The sequence below is a fragment of the Eleginops maclovinus genome, chromosome 16 (assembly GCF_036324505.1).
Source record: "Eleginops maclovinus isolate JMC-PN-2008 ecotype Puerto Natales chromosome 16, JC_Emac_rtc_rv5, whole genome shotgun sequence".
Taxonomy (NCBI): domain Eukaryota; kingdom Metazoa; phylum Chordata; class Actinopteri; order Perciformes; family Eleginopidae; genus Eleginops; species Eleginops maclovinus.
This window is the reverse complement of record NC_086364.1, coordinates 10,759,507-10,776,001: the sequence shown is the minus strand read 5'-3', so window position 1 is coordinate 10,776,001 and position 16,495 is coordinate 10,759,507. Positions and strand designations below refer to the sequence as shown.

At 41.9% G+C, this 16,495-nt stretch overlaps 1 protein-coding gene and 1 long non-coding RNA gene across 3 annotated transcripts in view; one reads left to right on the top strand and one right to left on the bottom strand.

Moving 5' to 3' along the window:
- ngfra (nerve growth factor receptor a (TNFR superfamily, member 16)) overlaps positions 1-16,495 on the bottom strand; it is a 34,525-nt gene that overhangs the window by 16,471 nt on the left and 1,559 nt on the right. The window contains exons 2-3 of one of the 2 annotated variants that reach the window (XM_063904338.1): positions 14,875-15,037; positions 1,060-1,422 (exon numbers count right to left, since the gene is read on the bottom strand). In XM_063904338.1, the coding sequence (XP_063760408.1) occupies positions 1,060-1,422; positions 14,875-15,037 (526 nt within the window). Of the gene's footprint in view, positions 1-1,059; positions 1,551-14,874; positions 15,038-16,495 lie in introns of those variants that run through there. The other variant, XM_063904339.1, reaches the window with a different exon arrangement.
- On the top strand, positions 3,749-7,940 carry LOC134878354 (uncharacterized). The gene is made up of 3 exons (XR_010167664.1): positions 3,749-4,152; positions 7,502-7,613; positions 7,756-7,940. It is a non-coding gene; the product is annotated as an uncharacterized LOC134878354 (long non-coding RNA).

Below are 16,495 nucleotides of genomic sequence, written 5' to 3'. Positions count from 1 at the left end.
ATACCCGATTTCTATCTAGGAAACAAAGAGCAATGCCCCCTAAAACATTTTTACCTCCCAGATTTGAGCCTTGTAGATCCCTGATGAGGTTGATTTCATGCCTCGCCTGAGCCAAGATTATTTACAGCTTTGATGGTCATAAACTGCCTTTACTCTTAGATATGCAGCTTCACCCCATGCATTTTACTTTCTGGGAGAGCAGATTATTCATTGTCTCTATGTTGACACTGCAGTAATCTTTGACCTTTTAATGCTGAAGTTTTGGACTTCCTGCCATTTGAAAACATGACCAGCACTGACCTCTGACCTTACCTGCTCCCACCAACACATGTGGGAGTTACTGGTGGCTGCTCCCAGTGTGATTCAGACATACAGTATATGATGACTCCAACACCGCTTTAAAATTCACTGACAGCCAGTGTGCAGCATGTGCTCTGATATACTGTAGTTCTCCCCTAAAGATGCTTTCACACCCACATGTGCTTGTTTGTTTCAGATAACTTTGGAGATAAAGCTCTTTGCTTGCAGAGAAAAACAGATACTTGGAAAGTAAAAATAGGTAAGCAAATAGGGGTTTTTCTAATATGCATCTACTTTTTTCTGGGAAAACGTAACTAGCAATGCTGATTTCCTAATTAACTTATTAATTTGGCTATAAAATGTCAGAATTATGTTTACTCATCTCAATTTCCTAAGCCTAAAGTTATATGTTCAATGTATTTGTTTCATCCAAACAACATTTTCATTTTCTTAAAAATATTTCTGATTTTGTGTCTCACAGGTATACAAACAAATTGATATTAATTGATTGTCAAATACATTTTCTGTCAATCAAATAATCATTTTAGCTATTGTTTACATTTTCTTTCAGAGTCTACTTCATGCTGATGATGCACAATAATGTACGAAGAATGTTAAAAGAAAAGTGTACTACTCAGTCGATGTTCACATCTCTCAGTTTTGGTTGGTAATACGTCAGACAACAATAAATCCAGTTGGTCTGGATCGAGTTAGCTGAAGGAAAGGTGTGAAAGCGATCTGTGTGTGTGGCAGACTTACTATGGCAGACAGAGTCGCTGTTTGGTGTGCACTCAGCCAGCTGTGTCTCAGTCTCCTCTTCACAGATGGTGCAGGGCAGGCAGGGGTCGAGGGAGCTTTCCCGCTCAGAGTAGGTTTCGTCCAGGCACTCCTCGCAAACCGTGTCATGCTCATTTTCGCAGTGCGAATACACGCCCATGCCCACTGGGCACACCGTACACGGCAAGCACTTGCCAGACATCTTGTCAAAGTAATAGTTGTAGTCGCAAGTGCAGACAGCATCGTTGGAGTCGGTACAGGGCTTCTCCATCCGCATCAGGCCGAAACACTCAGTGCAAGGCTTGCACTGCTCTGTGTGACTGTAGTTGTCTGAGAAGGTCTCACCTGCAGGTTGGAGGACAGATCGAAGGAGTTGAGACATAAAAGTGAGAGTGAGGAAACAAGAGAAGGGGCAAAGAGTGAAGGAGGTTAGAAGACAGAGAGGGAAGGAAATATGAGCAGATAAACAAAGTCTAATGACATTAATCATGTTTACTGCACATTCATTAGAAGGGAGGACACATTGATCCACTGGGCCGTTAGTGATTTGTGCTCCGGGACATGAAGGTGCTCTTGTCAGGTAGCAAGTCAAAAGCCTGCTGTGCTCATTACTCTATCGATCCCAATGTGTTTGTGCTGTGCTGAGTAAATTGCTTTAATCTCAGTCATACACACAGAGTAAAGTGCAGGGGCATCGACAGGCTGATGCCTGAGGATAAAGACTTGTATTTAGTATCCCCATGTGATCATTCTTGTATAGTAAAGGCTTTATCTAGTTGTGCCAAAATGAGTCCATTTGTGACCTATTTTCCTATATTTCATTCACACAAAGAATTTGATTAGATTAGAGAATATTTAATAATGTCCAAAACCTTAAAAATCGCACTGCGTAGATCGTAGTTCTTGCTTTGATTGGTTAATACTTCTGCCTTGTTTTTACCATTTAAGATTACACTTCAATAGAATAATTAATCAACTACTCAAGGTCAAAATGTCAACCCATTTGTCACAAGCATAATAGATGATAATCTTTGGAAGTCTGAGGGGCGTGTTCACAAAGAATGGAGTCTGATTGCAATTATCCAAGTATAAGTGTGATTGAGGCCATCGGTTGGTTCTGAGAGAGTCAACCTGAAGGCCTTTCAGTTACCATCAACTCTCGGAATAATTTAGCTGTAACTTTGTGTCGCTATTTTCACTGATCTCTCTGAATGTAACGATGTATTTGCCTCAAATGTATCTATATTACCTGAGCACTGAAACCCTCTTTTGTTTGGCAGCACAATTGGGTGCCTTTTATCTAGCATACTAACATTGATGAGAACTTGGTTAGCTTTGCAGGATTTGAGTCCTGATGGTCACCAAAGGTATGGACTGGAGATCATTAAAGACTGTGCAATACATTTCCCAACTTCTGTGATATTCCAGTTGGTACCAAAGTGCAAGCTGGTTGAAAAGTATGTATAAGATCTGTTTTGTGAACATTTGTAAAACCGTCATGGTATTTGGACTGATTGTTGGACTAAACCGTGTTCTACATACTCCTTCTAAGAGTTTGTTGTAAAAGAAGGTGGCTTTTAAATCAATGCATGTGTCCAAAGGCAGTCATTTTAAAGAACAACTCAATTGCAGTGTATTGATTTTTAAAGGGTTGTGAGAAAACCAGATAGCAGAGCACAGCTGAGTCGTGGAGAATGGTGTTGAACAGATTGAAATAAAGCTGACTGCTGCTTTTCACTAACTTCAAACACATCAGATGTGCTCTCCAGGAAAGTTTGCATCGGGAGGATTCACAAGAGTTCATCCATGGGGAAGTGATGACCTCAAATTAGATTAATCCTAGGCTGAGAGTTCTTAGGGGCTCAAAGTAATATATTAATATTGCATGTCCATATATAGAATTATTTTCAGATATAATTGGATGCCTGCTGAATTATGCATACAGTGTGAGAGGGGAGGGCCTGTGAGTGTGTTTTAGTGGTTGAATGAGATGGGAGAGGAGTAGAGAGGCTGACAGGAAAATAAATCTAGTGCTCAGAGACACTACAGAGTAGGGATGCACCGATCCGACTTTTTTGATTTCGATACCGATTCCGATATCTGGGTTTTGCATATCGGTCGATACCCGAAACCGATCCGATACCATTGTTGAATTAAAAAAATGTATATATATGAGACTTAAGGCTTCAGGTTTGACTTTAACATTACTTTATAAAATAAACTTTACTTTCCTAACATAAAATGTAACAACATAACACGTATAAATATAATGAACCATTATTTATTTGTTATTAAAAAATAAACTGTTTGCGGCACCAGCAGCAAATTCAAAATAAAATGAAATCAGTCTTCCATAAAATGGAAACAAACATAAATATATATAATAAATTCAAATAAATAAAATACAGCAGCTGAAACAGAATAAGTAACTTCTCCAAACATTCTTCAATCACTAATCAAACATTGTAATCAAACTTATTTGTAAATATTTAGTGCAAACTGTTCCTATAAATATAGTACATAACAAAATATAGCAGCTGAACCTGAGAGTAAACAAGTAAATTGCTCAAACATACAAACAGTAAGCATTTGTAAACATTTAGTCCAGGCCCGTAGCCAGGGGGGATCGAAGGGTTCGTTCGATCCCCCTCCCGCACTCGACCCCCCCCCCCCCCCTCCCCCCATACACAGACACGCCCCTCAAGATATGTGGGCTATTCAATGAATGAATTGTTCATCTCCGGTGAATATACATGATTCAAATCTAAATTTACAATATCAAAATCCAGACTAATAAAAAAGAAAAGTAGACTCAGAGAAGTGACGAGTAAGAAAAATGGTTAATATTTCTGTTTACACATTTTGTTCAGACTGTTTTACACCAATCCAGTCGGTGGCGGTAATGCCCCCATTTCTGTTGGTAGCTAGCCTAATCGCCTATTACATAGGAACAAAGAAGAATCAGAAGAATAGCGAAAATGGGTAAAAAAGAAGACAAGGAACGTAAACGAAAGAAGTCGGCGGCAACATTGTCCCAAAACATTGGTGACTTATTCCAGAAAAGGACCAAAATCGGTAAGCTGCTGAGTGCAGGGCTTCTATTTCTTTACTACTTAGCTGCTAGACCTAGCTGCATCTGAACACTCACTGACCTAGGCTACTTGTCAGTGGTTGCCTAGCTCCATTAGGCTATATGCTAGCCCCATCCCTCGCCGAACACAGAAAATACCACTGTCAATTTTGTAGGAAACATAGCGAACGTAACAGTAACTATTTTCGGGATTGTTAAAAGTGTATTGCTTGGCGTGTTAACGTGACTTCGGTGCTTCAATGTCTCCCCCCCTCCATCTCGTTATGCTTGTGCTCTGCAAGTGCCACATAGCTGACAGTTCCCCCCGTCTGTTTTAGACTAGTGTCTGTCTCCTGAGTCTACTGTCTTGACGCAGAGTGTTACCATTTTGTGCTCGCGGCTTCAGATGTCTATGACAGAACTTATTATGTGCAGTTTCGACCTCGGTCTCTATTGGTGCCTCTCCACCTTTTCCTGAAAGTGAAACGGATTTTATGAGGGGTTCCCCCCACACTAAAGCCAAATTATTTTATGCCCATTAGTTGATTTTTAAGAAATGTAAGTGACAATAACATTCAGTAACTCACTTTGCAATGCTGATGATCAAGCTAGGCTGTATTTTACTGTCACCATGCCTGTTGCTCCAGCTAGGCTGTATTTTACTGTCACCATGCCTGTTGCTCCTAAGGCCATAGTAAATAAAATACAGTATAGAGGTGTAAAAAAAAAAAGGGGGTTAAACATGGATAGGGTGTATGTGAGTCAATCAGTGTAGTTTCCCTGCACCTGATGTTTGTGTTTCAGGTGCAGATGTTTGTTGTCAGACGTTTGTTGTGTGTGCTTTTTGTTAAAACCGTTTTATGACAAATGCAATATATCTGCTTGATGAAATTACCCAAACCCTCACAATTCTATGTGCACAATAGAAAATAAAATAATTCAGAGAATAAAATTATTATTATGTCTGGTTTGAAATACTCTAAAATTGACTTAAATGTCTTTCTTTTGCTGTATTTATTTAGTGAGTCAGCATGTGGAGGGTGAGCTACCAGCAGCTAGTAGTAGCAGCAATGAAACAGCCTTGCCAGGTAACAGTGCAGTGGAAGAGCAGAGAGATGCAGCAGCTCCTGAAGTGGCTGAGGATGTGAGAGTGAGACAGGCAGCAGAATGTGAGGTAGCCCAGCCGAGCTCTGTACTTGACAGTGACCTTGGCTTCTTCATAGATGCAACCAAATCTATTGAGGAAATAGCACAGGCTGTGTGTCAGATGTCTGATGGCCAAAAGTACAATTTGGTGAAAAACCACGTCAGACCTTCGAAACATTTCATTTTCCCAACTCCATTTATTGGTGGGTGCAACAGGGCATTCAGGTATGATTGGTTTGAGGAGCATGGATGGTGGCTGGTTTACAGCATGAAACTCGATGGCGCTTTCTGCATATGCTGTGCTCTCTTTCTCAATGCCACAGAGAGGAAACAGTCAACTTCACTGATAAATGCGCCCTTCAGTAAATGGCATAAGAAAACGAAGATAATTGGAAGCCACCAATCGAAAGCAAACCATTTAGTGGCATTTGAAAGAGCAAAACTGTTTCGACAGTCACATGAAAACCCCAATACCCGGATATCAGTCCGTATGGACAGTGCAAAGGAGACCAACATCAAAGAGAACAGGCACATTCTCAAGTGCGTTGCAGAGGCTGTTCTCTACTGTGGCCGTCAATGCATTGCACTGAGAGGATCAGCTGAGCAGCAGCATTGTAGTGGCAATCCTGGGAATTTCTTGGCCCTATTGAAACTGCTTTCAAATCACGATGAAAAGCTGAAGCAGCATTTGGAGAAACCAAAGCTAAAAAATGCCACATATCTATCACCTCAAAGCCAAAATGAAATGATTGATGTAATAGGGAAGCACATGATTCAGGCCAAGATCGTGGAAGAGGTCAGGCATGCTCAGATGTACACAGTCCTAGCTGATGAGGTCACATCCCATAATGAAGAGCTGATGCCAATGTGTGTTCGCTTCGTGGACAAAGACTTAAATATCAGAGAGGAGTTGCTTGAGATTTGTACTTTGCCACGGATCACAGGTCGCCACATTGCAAGCGCGATCAAAGATGTGCTGAGTCATCTAAGCATAGAGATTGCTGACTGTCGAGGCCAGGGGTACGATGGCGCCAGCAATATGAGCAGCGAAAATGTTGGCGTTCAAGCTTTGATAAAAAAGGATGCGCCTAAGGCAGTTTATATGCACTGCAATGGGCATTGCTTGAACCTTGTCATTGCACGCTCTTGTGCTCTTCCAGTTGTGCGCAACATGATTGATAAGATGAAGTACATCGTCATGTTCTTCACCTGCAGCCCGAAGAGGGAACACCTTCTCAAGGAGGTTGTAGATAAGGAGGCACATTCTACCGGAAAGCGGAAGCCCCTGATTGACCTCAGCCGCACAAGATGGGCAGCACGGCATGATGCCTACAGTCACTTCTACAGTGCCTTTGTCGCATCAAGGCTCATGGGCCTAATTCCATCTGTCCAGTGCAACTCAGATGTAACGGTGGACATCTCTGAAGCAGTCGCTCTGTACCAAGATGACTTGCCATCACCAGAGGTCATTGACCAGGAGCTGAAACGGTGGAAGTTGAAGTGGCAGGTCAAAGCATTACACCAAAGACCAAGCTCATGTGCCTCAGCTATCAAAGAGTGTGATGAGATGATGTATCCGAACATCTTCAAACTCCTGAAAATTGCATGCACCTTGCCAGTGACCTCCTGCGAATGTGAGAGGTCTGCCAGTGTTCTCCGGAGACTCAACACATTCATGCGGAGCAGCATGGGAGAGGACCGCATGTCATCCTTGGCTCTCATCCATACCCACTACGACATGGCTCTGGATCTGGATGAAGCTGTCGATCTATACTCAAAAATGCATCCAAGACGATTGGAGCTGATGAGCGTTCTGATGCAATAGAAGCCATAGAAGAAGAAGAGGGAGACATGGGGGGTGGGTCATTTCACGTGAAATCAGACACTTTGGGGCCCAACCGACACAGATTTTAATCAAACTTTGTGTGCCTTCTTAGTGGTAAGGTAGAACCCCAGAACTGCATTTGCATGAATCTGGCACTAATATAAGGGAGAAATGGACTAAGAATGTTTTAAGTAAGAGGGTAGGGCACTACACATTCAACCTTGATTATGTCAATTTAAATTACAAAGAGATGGTTTTGATGCTGTTTGAAAGCTCTTTTCTGGAACACTTCAATTTATATCATTATTAATTCATGTTTAAGTTTTAATGACCATACCGATAGTGTACTTCATGAAGTAATTCTTATCTATTTATGTCAACAGTGGAGAGATAGACAATAAAGGACAGCAACAACAGACAGACAGAACAACAACAGAGACAGACAATGGAGGGCAGCAACAGACAGGCAATGGAAGAAAGCAACAGACAACTGAGGTGAGCAACAGAGACAGACAATCACAGATGTAGGAAGTTTGAGTAACACTTACATTTATATCAAATTCTTCATTCTTGTTAAAGTTTTAATGACTATAGAGATAGCTCAATTGAAGCAATTCATGTCCATTTATGTTAACAGTGGGGAGCAACAGACAAAAAATGAAGGACAGCAACAACAGACTCACAACAAACTTGACGATGAATAAAATATGTCTAAATTAAAAGATTTGAAGTGTGCTGGTGTATTTAGGGGGCATTGGAGTAGGGAGCCAAATGAAGTCCACTTTCGGGGGGAAAAGATCCCCCCCCACCACAATGCTGGCTACGGGCCTGTAGTCGCACACCACTCATAACCTCTGATTGGTCTGAATGCTCACAGCAGCAATGGCAGATTCTTTTTTGTGATAACAAGCATTTCTACCCTCTCTGCTATCAGTCTGTTTCTCTTCTCATCCAAGATGTCAGAAACTGTGCTAAACAGTCTCTCACTCTCTACACTAGTGCAGGGGGCGCAGAGGTATTTTGTGGCAGAGGCAGCAAGACCAGTTACGGATGTTTGTTGACACCCCAGTACTGGTATGGGTTGTCTGAGGTAGCGATTGTTTTCTCAGTAAAAAATGTGTCGACAGCAGGCTATGGTAGCCTATCACTCACACTCTGTTGTGACAATAGTCCCTCGTTGACTACGAGCTGTAACGTATGCGCAAAGCAGCTAAGTTGCGCACTCCCATGTTGGCCATGGCCTTTTTCATATTTCTAGCGTTGTCTGTTAGAATGACGTGCACTTTGCTCAACGGAATATGCCACTGAACAAGCATTTCCTTTAAGGCAGTCGAAATCGTGGCGCCGGTGTGTGAACCATGAACATGTTTGGTTTGGAGCATCGCACTCTGAGGTTTACAACTCGTGTCCAACCAGTGAACAGTTAAACTTAAGAGAGACATAGGGCACACGCCAGAGCTTCAGATATCAGTGGTGAGATGTGTTCGCACACTTTCTTGTACAGTTCTGGCAGTGCGGTCTCGGAAAAATACTTTCGTGAAGGTGTACCTCGCTTCCAGGAACTCAACTAGGCGACGGAAGCCAACGTTTTCTACCACTGACAAAGGTTGGCCATCCAAAACAATAAATTCCATAACTTTCTCCAATATCTTTGTGGCTTTCACGCTGTTTGGTGGACATTTCTCCCGTCTCTGCAGTGATTCTGACAGAGTTAACTGCATGATCATATTTGTGGTATTATATTTAGCGGTGCTACCACCACCCCTTGCAACAAACACTACTTTGACATATATTGCAACCAGCCGTGGGACTATTTGGTGTATCCAAGGTGAAGTACCTCCATACAGCCGACTCTTTAGTTTGCTCCATGTTGGTAGCGATGGTTGTCAGTGCACTTAACCAGCATGCTGTGCATGTGCTGCGGACACATGCCGTAAGATGTCGCAAATCAACCAAGTTAATGGATCGGCCCATGGATCGGCTGAACTTTCTGATAACAGATCCAGCTATTTTGTCAATATCAGGACCGATATTCCCTACTACAGAGGCTCCTTCACTCTTCTCCAAATCCCATTTCACTTTTTTGTGGAGTGCTTAACATGAGACCGGTCACCTTGCAAAAGCTGGTGTACAGAAAGAAATGATGTGTTATCCCCTGCAAAAACCTAAGTAGTGTTGCAAAGTTTCACAATATGAGAACATGCAACCCTGATTCCTAAAGATTACTAAGAAATTGCATTCTCTATGATGCTTCTGCATTTTTCACATATTATGGTCACAGTTTTTCAACCCAATGTTAATGTTTTAAATTGAAACAATAAGACTAAAGTTTAAGTTAAATCAAATATGTTCAAGTTTGTATTTAAGTTGAGTACGTTTTGAAAGTTAATTCAAGTACGCAAGTGAAAATAAGTCAACATAAAAGACCTGTGTTGGTTTGACTCAATCATTACTTCTAGTTCTTCCCTACACCACCAAAGTTAGATTTTGATTAGAAAAGGATTTGTGATTTGTCAAAAACAAACTTAATTAACATTACAGTGTTTGTTGTCGAGACATTTTAAGCAGACCGTGCTGGACTTAGAGACAACTGTATGTCAAAACATCAGCTTTGTAAAATGTGGAATGACTGCCTGTTTCACTCTTGATTTCACAAAATGAAGCAAAAACCATGTTTCCACTGCTGTTAAGTCTACTTGGTGGGTACATGCTCCGTCTTTAAGTAAAATAAATCATTGGGACTTTGTTTAACTGTAAATAGAGCCGCATGACTGTGATTTTTGATTCATGATTTTATTGCACAGCTCTTATCAGCTGTGTGTGTGTGTGTGTGTGTGTGTGTGTGTGTGTGTGTGTGTGTGTGTGTGTGTGTGTGTGTGTGTGTGTGTGTGTGTGTGTGTGTGTGTGTGTGTGTGTGTGTGTGTGTGTGTGTGTGTGTGTGTGTGTGTGTGTGTGTGTGTGTGTGTTTTCCTGGGAAGTACTTAGTGTGTGTCGTGTTTAGAAACAGCATATTTTCAGTGTGAAAAGCCCTGCAGCGATGTCCCAGCACTTGCTCTGCGTTGAGAGCGGCTCTGTCAAGTAAAAACACTGGCACAGACAGGAGCTCTAAACACCTTGTAAACAGCAGCACATCTAAGAAGCGGACGTTGAAATCTGTGACATTATACAGGCAGGCGCAAAGCAGAAGACGGAGGTCATCATATATAGACAGGTAGGGAGGAGGCAGACCATAAGTCTGCTTGATTTGCCCAAATAAATCTTGTGACTGTTTGACTCACCGCCTGTGAGGGTGGTCCAACCCCAGTCCAAGAACAGGATTTAGAGATCTAAGTGTTTGATGTACGACTGGAAGTGGAAGGGTCAGGGGAAATGGGGCAGTCAGGGTTGTAGGTGTGTTCAGTTTCCACACACACACACACACACACATACACACACACACACACACACACACACACACACACACACACACACACACACACACACACACACACACACACACACACACACACACACACACACACACACACACACACATACCCCATCAGATTCTGTGTTTTTTCTTTTTCTCTCTCTCTCAACACAATTGCTCTTAGTGCTGTCCCGAGGCAGAAGTGATAGAAGAGAGCGACACTGGCTGAACGATCCGGACAAATAACAGACCTTGGAGGTGAACGATTATCTGAATTTGTGAGCATGAAGCCTTTGTTTTTCTTTGCAGTGAGGCTCAACCAGCAAAGCTCTTCTCATTCATTTCAATTATCCCACAGCGCACAGGCTTCCTTTGCTAATTTTAACTTCCATGCATGAGCCCCTTCCCAGTCCTTGTGTGTGTAAACATGTCTAAATGCGACCATATGCGGCCGGAGTAGTGTCTGCGTAGCATTTGTATTTTTCCAGTTAATGTTTCAGCACTTTCATTTGAAAGCAAAAAGGCCATTGAGAATCAGGTGTTGAGTGTCTTCTTGAATAAAATATTATCCTTTTTCTAATTGCCCCCAAATGAGTGATGACCAGTACAATGAGTGATCTCAGTTTTCATGTCCGTCAGTAAAATACAACCATTGGTTAAGGTAGATGTGGCTGTGTACGGGGGAAATGATGCTTTTAAAATGTGCCACTTCAGCCCGTGAAGACCCCCCTCCAAACACTGATGTGCTTTGGCCCCATTAGTGTCATCAATAATGTAGCTCTGGACAGCCTTGCACCAATGATCTTCGCAATCAGCACTTTAGGTGTAAGCTTTTAGTGGGGATGGCCTTCTCTGACACTCGACTGCGCGTCAGGGTCCTTGTTTCAGCGGAGCCACTATTAACTTCCTGACCCTCTGCTGACTGTGGATAAATCTTCAACTTTTGGAAGGCTGTGTGACGGCTTTGTTGGTCTTTTTCAAAATGAAACATTTGTGTGTAATTATCGCCCTGCTTGATTAGTTCACATAGCTTTCCTCCAGGTTTGAAACAGGTGTTTTGTAAGCTTTAAGAAAAGCTATTACCAGGAGACCCAAAGAGGAAAGGTGTAATTTAACAATCAACAGTTTCTATTTTGCCCTGAGCTGTTTTTTTCTGTCATGTGAGGGTGCCAAAAAGTTAGACTTCCTCTGAAATTGCCACAGAGGACCAGCCAGGGGTAAATCTCCATTTCCCCTTTCTTGATCCCCATGATCCAACGTTGGAAGCGATTCTTGATGCTTCATCCCTCAATAGACGGGGCTGTGATTCTACTTTCCTGCCTCCTTCAAATCCCCAGTGTGCCTGGTCCAGTCAGCCAGCGAGCCTGTTCTTAAACTCTACGCTCACTCACGAGGCTCTGCTTTTTCTCTCCCAGATCATCAGTCAGTTTGCAGAGCAAGTTTTTCAGAATGGTTCACTAAGTGAGCCAGGTCCGGTTGTCATGTCTCCCATGACAGCAGAGAAAAGTGGAGGAGACTGATAAATATTTCAGTGCTGCTGACGCTGGCACTCGTCCCGAGCCAGGATTGGGAGGCCATGAAGAGGAGGGGGCAGGTTACACTGACAGGAAGTGGGGAATTAAGGGGAGTGGGGGGGGTCGCGGTAAATAAAGCTTCACCCATATTTACCATGAAACAGGATGTGTTGAATTTTACTCTTCAATTATTAATTTCTGTACTTTAAACGATGTATTCATAGCTGTTGTTTTCCAGGTAAGGTCAGGGCTTCAGCCTCTAACTTCCATATAAATCCCACTCTGCCTTTTTTTAGTGCCTTTGCTGCTGTGGGCCTCAGGTACATTAAGATTTTATCTTCTGAAAATAAAACAATAGTGAAACTGAAGAAAATGCATTTGAACCAGAAATTCAGTGCAACCTCCTGGGTATTTGAGCTTAATTGTTGAGTGTTTATCAGCAGTGAATACTGCTCCTGTACTGCAGAGTAAGATAATTGTTCACTATTAGAGGCACAATAGGCTTTCCAATATGGTTTAATTAGCTGGATCAAATGAGTAAAGATGCGTTTGTGTAACAGTATGCATGATAAATGAGCAGGTCGAGCTCTTTGGTGCCTGGCTCTCTAATACCATTTTATCCGCTAATACAGACGATGAGTCATAGCAACAGTGGGGGGGGGGTGCTGTCTGAGAGAAGCGAGTACAGGATGGAGAAAAGAGGAGACACGACTAGAGTTGGTGGGATTCGCTGGTGTGTAGGAGTGGGTGTGAGTGGGAAACAAACTCATCAGAACTACAGTCCGTAAACTCCTATAGGAAAGTGGAGTTGTGGTTTACCATATGCATTGACACTGTTTACGGCTGGAGTATGAAAAGGAATATGGCGCGCAACATAAATTCCTTATTCCGCCAAACCCGAGATGAAATTCAGGCGCTGGTGAAGCTGTGACATGTTTCTCTTTAGACTCCAGGCACCTTCACTCAACTAATTTCCTGCTCCGGTCTGTCATACGCCACGTTTGATGGACGACTATTAATCACACTGCTCATTTTCCATCTACTGGTGTGACTGGATTTTTAACGATATCGATGCAAAAGCATGTCCACTCTGTATTCCTCTTTTGTTTTCGTATGGAAAAACAATTTTACCCTACCTCCTCTAACATTGACTTTGTGTGATAGAATTGGTTTACTTGAAATGTACTGTTCTATTCTTTTTCTTTTACCCCTGTGGCACTCTCTCCTGATTTCATTGATTGTTCTTTTGAGTTCCACATGGTAAAGATTAAAACTCTGTGGGTAATATCTGCAATACTTGTGAATCTTAATAACACAACACAGAGATAAGCATATGTTGTGCAAAGAAGTTTAGAAATGTAAGAATGTTAATTTATGCACTAAGAGCATTCCTGCCAGCCTGCTAACATTCCTCCACAATTGTATCACTTCCCTAAAAATGGCATCCAGTTTATATTAGTGTGTTTTGGTGTTAAAAGACTGTTACGTGGTCCATTTGCTAGTGTTTACATTTGGCATGTGTGTGAGCGGATTATTGCCATCAATCAATGTTCAAAGGAGAGAGCACTCTAATCGAGTAAACAAGACTAATTTAGGATTTCTGCTCTGTGTCAGCCACTACAAACTCTCAAACTGACATAATTAGCGTGTGCTTTCAAAAGGAAAGAAAGCGGTGCTACATTTGTCTCGTCGCAATTCTTCAGCTCCTTCTGCTGCAGCAATTATTGTGACCTATACTTTGACGTTTAGTAAGACATGCACCAATATCTTAAAGGGCACAAAGAGCTGCAGGAATGTGACGCAGAAAGACGCCTGAAATCAAAAAGAACACATTTGTTTTGCAGCATTGGTTTTTCTTCTTCTTCTCTTGGATGTTGCGGTGTTGGCACATCTCCCAGCTCTTGTCTGTAGAGCGAGTGCTAATGGTTCACAGCCTGAGCTGAGTTGTGAGCGAACACATTTGGACCCACTTACGAGTGTGAAACATATGAATTCCTGCCTTATTTCTCAGGGCACTCAATAAAGGCAAAAGTGACACTTCATACAAATGAATAAATTGGACAATAGGGGGATTGTTTTGGCTCTTGTTTGGATGTCATGGCCAGAGCTGTCATTAAAGGCATAGAAAAAGAACTTGGATGCATGAATAAAGATGATGAAAGGGCAGCATCTTTGCATTAATCCAGTGTGAGCTTGTGTAAAACTGATGACATGCATTTTTTTGTGTATACACTGTATTTTGATCGTCTCCCGATTGAATGTTATTCTATTACGTGAAAACGTTTTCATATGTTTTACAAAACTGCTTTAAGTACAATTCTGTAAAGTTACATTTCAGCATGTTGGTGTTAAAGTCACTTTTCCAATCTATGGCGACTGTGGCTGCTGCGGTGGTGCCCTACTCTTTCAATCGGAACGTTGTGGGTTCATTCCCAGCCCTTGCAGTCAACATGTCCATGTATCCTTAATGAAGTTACTTAACCCAGAGTTGCTCCTGATGGCACAATACTTGAGTAAATGGCGCATTGATCTGTACAATGTGAATGTGTGAATGATGACTTATAGAATGTAAAGCACTTCAAGGGGTTATAAAGACTGGATAAAGCACTATATAAAGACAGTTCATTTAACATTTACCATTGAAGGATAACCAACAACCATGTTGATCTGATTGTGAGCTGATTTCATTGGAAACAGCATTGTAACAGATCAATGATGGTGAGAGAAAGGTTTAGGGACATATTTGGGTGGAAAGATGTGTTGCTGTTTGCCACAAATGGGGGATGACAGCCTCATTGTTTACTCTATAACTTAATAAAAAATCATGACTTACTGTCCAAACACTGGGAGCAGACAGTCTGTGTGGCACCGCATTTCTTCACCACTCCCTCTCCAGGTGGGCAATCCTGGCAGCATTCTCCACTGGTGGTGTACTGGCCGGAGTTACAGGAGAGCAGCACCGCCCTCTCAGTCTTAGACGCCAACGCCAACGTCACCTGGCACAGTGGGACAGCGGTACAGTACATCAGAGCAGCACTTTGACACACATACACACAAAGGGCCACGGTGAGTTAATCATACACAGCAAAACAAATTGATGAAAATTACTGCCAGCTGTTCAACCTGTTCCTTAAATCCAGCTGCGATCAGGATTCATGATTCATGTTGTCTCCTCCTGTATTAGACACACTTTGAACAAGTCTCAACTGCCCTAATAGCTCCCCTGAAGGCACATCAGCTCTAATGGTAAACTGATGACATGCTCCATCCCAGGCAGTTACCATAATGTCATGTGTGCACAACATTATACACATGCCTATCCAAATTACTGTCTAAAGGTGAGCATCGGTTCACACATGCATACCTGTACTACCATACTTGTGAGGACCTTTTTATGGGAATAATGCATTGCACCTTACTCTGAACATCAACCATCACAACTGACACCTTAAATAACCCCCCCACCCACCCCAGTTACTTGAGTTTTGTTGTCTACAAATCTTCAACAAATAGTTTGATCTGTTTTCTTTAAACCAGATGATGTACATGCATTTATTAATTAAGCTTTACAGTATTACTAAAGGTTATTATTAGTCACCATATTTTAAGTTGAACTGTTTCCCTTCATGTTAATCCTCTAGCAGCTCTATGACAAAGTGAGGACCAGCCCTAATGTCCTCACTTTTCAAAAGGGTGTTCAATGTCTAAATCTGGACATGGTCCTCACAGAGGCAGAGAAACAATGTTTGTGTTTTTTTAATTAGAAGGAGATTGCCTTGATTTATGCTAGCTTTAACTGAAAAATAATATGCTTAATCCAATTTAATGTTTTTCTTTGTGGGGAAATGTTGTCAATTTATTTTTACCTATGGTAGATGAGTCCTCAAATTCTGCACATGTTTTATAACCTTGGTAATGACTGCAGGTATTTGTCAATACACATGCATTTGCTGTATGGCTGTCTCTATTCTTGACAGATAAATGCATGTGGTCTGATCTACTCCAGTTATCACCTCCTCTCTTGTTGCATTTCCTTTCTCTCTGATATAAATGCCATGCAGTTCTACTGGCAGAAGAACTGAGGCTTGTTCCAGTGGTGTGTATGCAACAATGTCAAATAAAAGGAATTCATATCCAGAAGTTTTAGAACAAAGAGAAAGCTTTATACTCAAACACTTTCATGTCCTGGGGCGCTTATTATGTAACAAGCAAATGCTCATTTCCACTTAATTCACATTTGCTGAGACATCAATTCAATCTCTCTCTCTCTCTCTCTCTCTCTCTCTCTCTCTCTCTCTCTCGCTCTCTCTCTCGCTCTCTCTCTCTCTCGCTCTCTCTCTCTCTCTCATTTGTCCCTCCCCTTCATCCTCTCTGTCCCTGCTTTCATTCAAAAACAGATGTACAGCTCCTCTGCTCAGCATTATCTTCTTTATGTATTCCATTTTAAGTTTTTC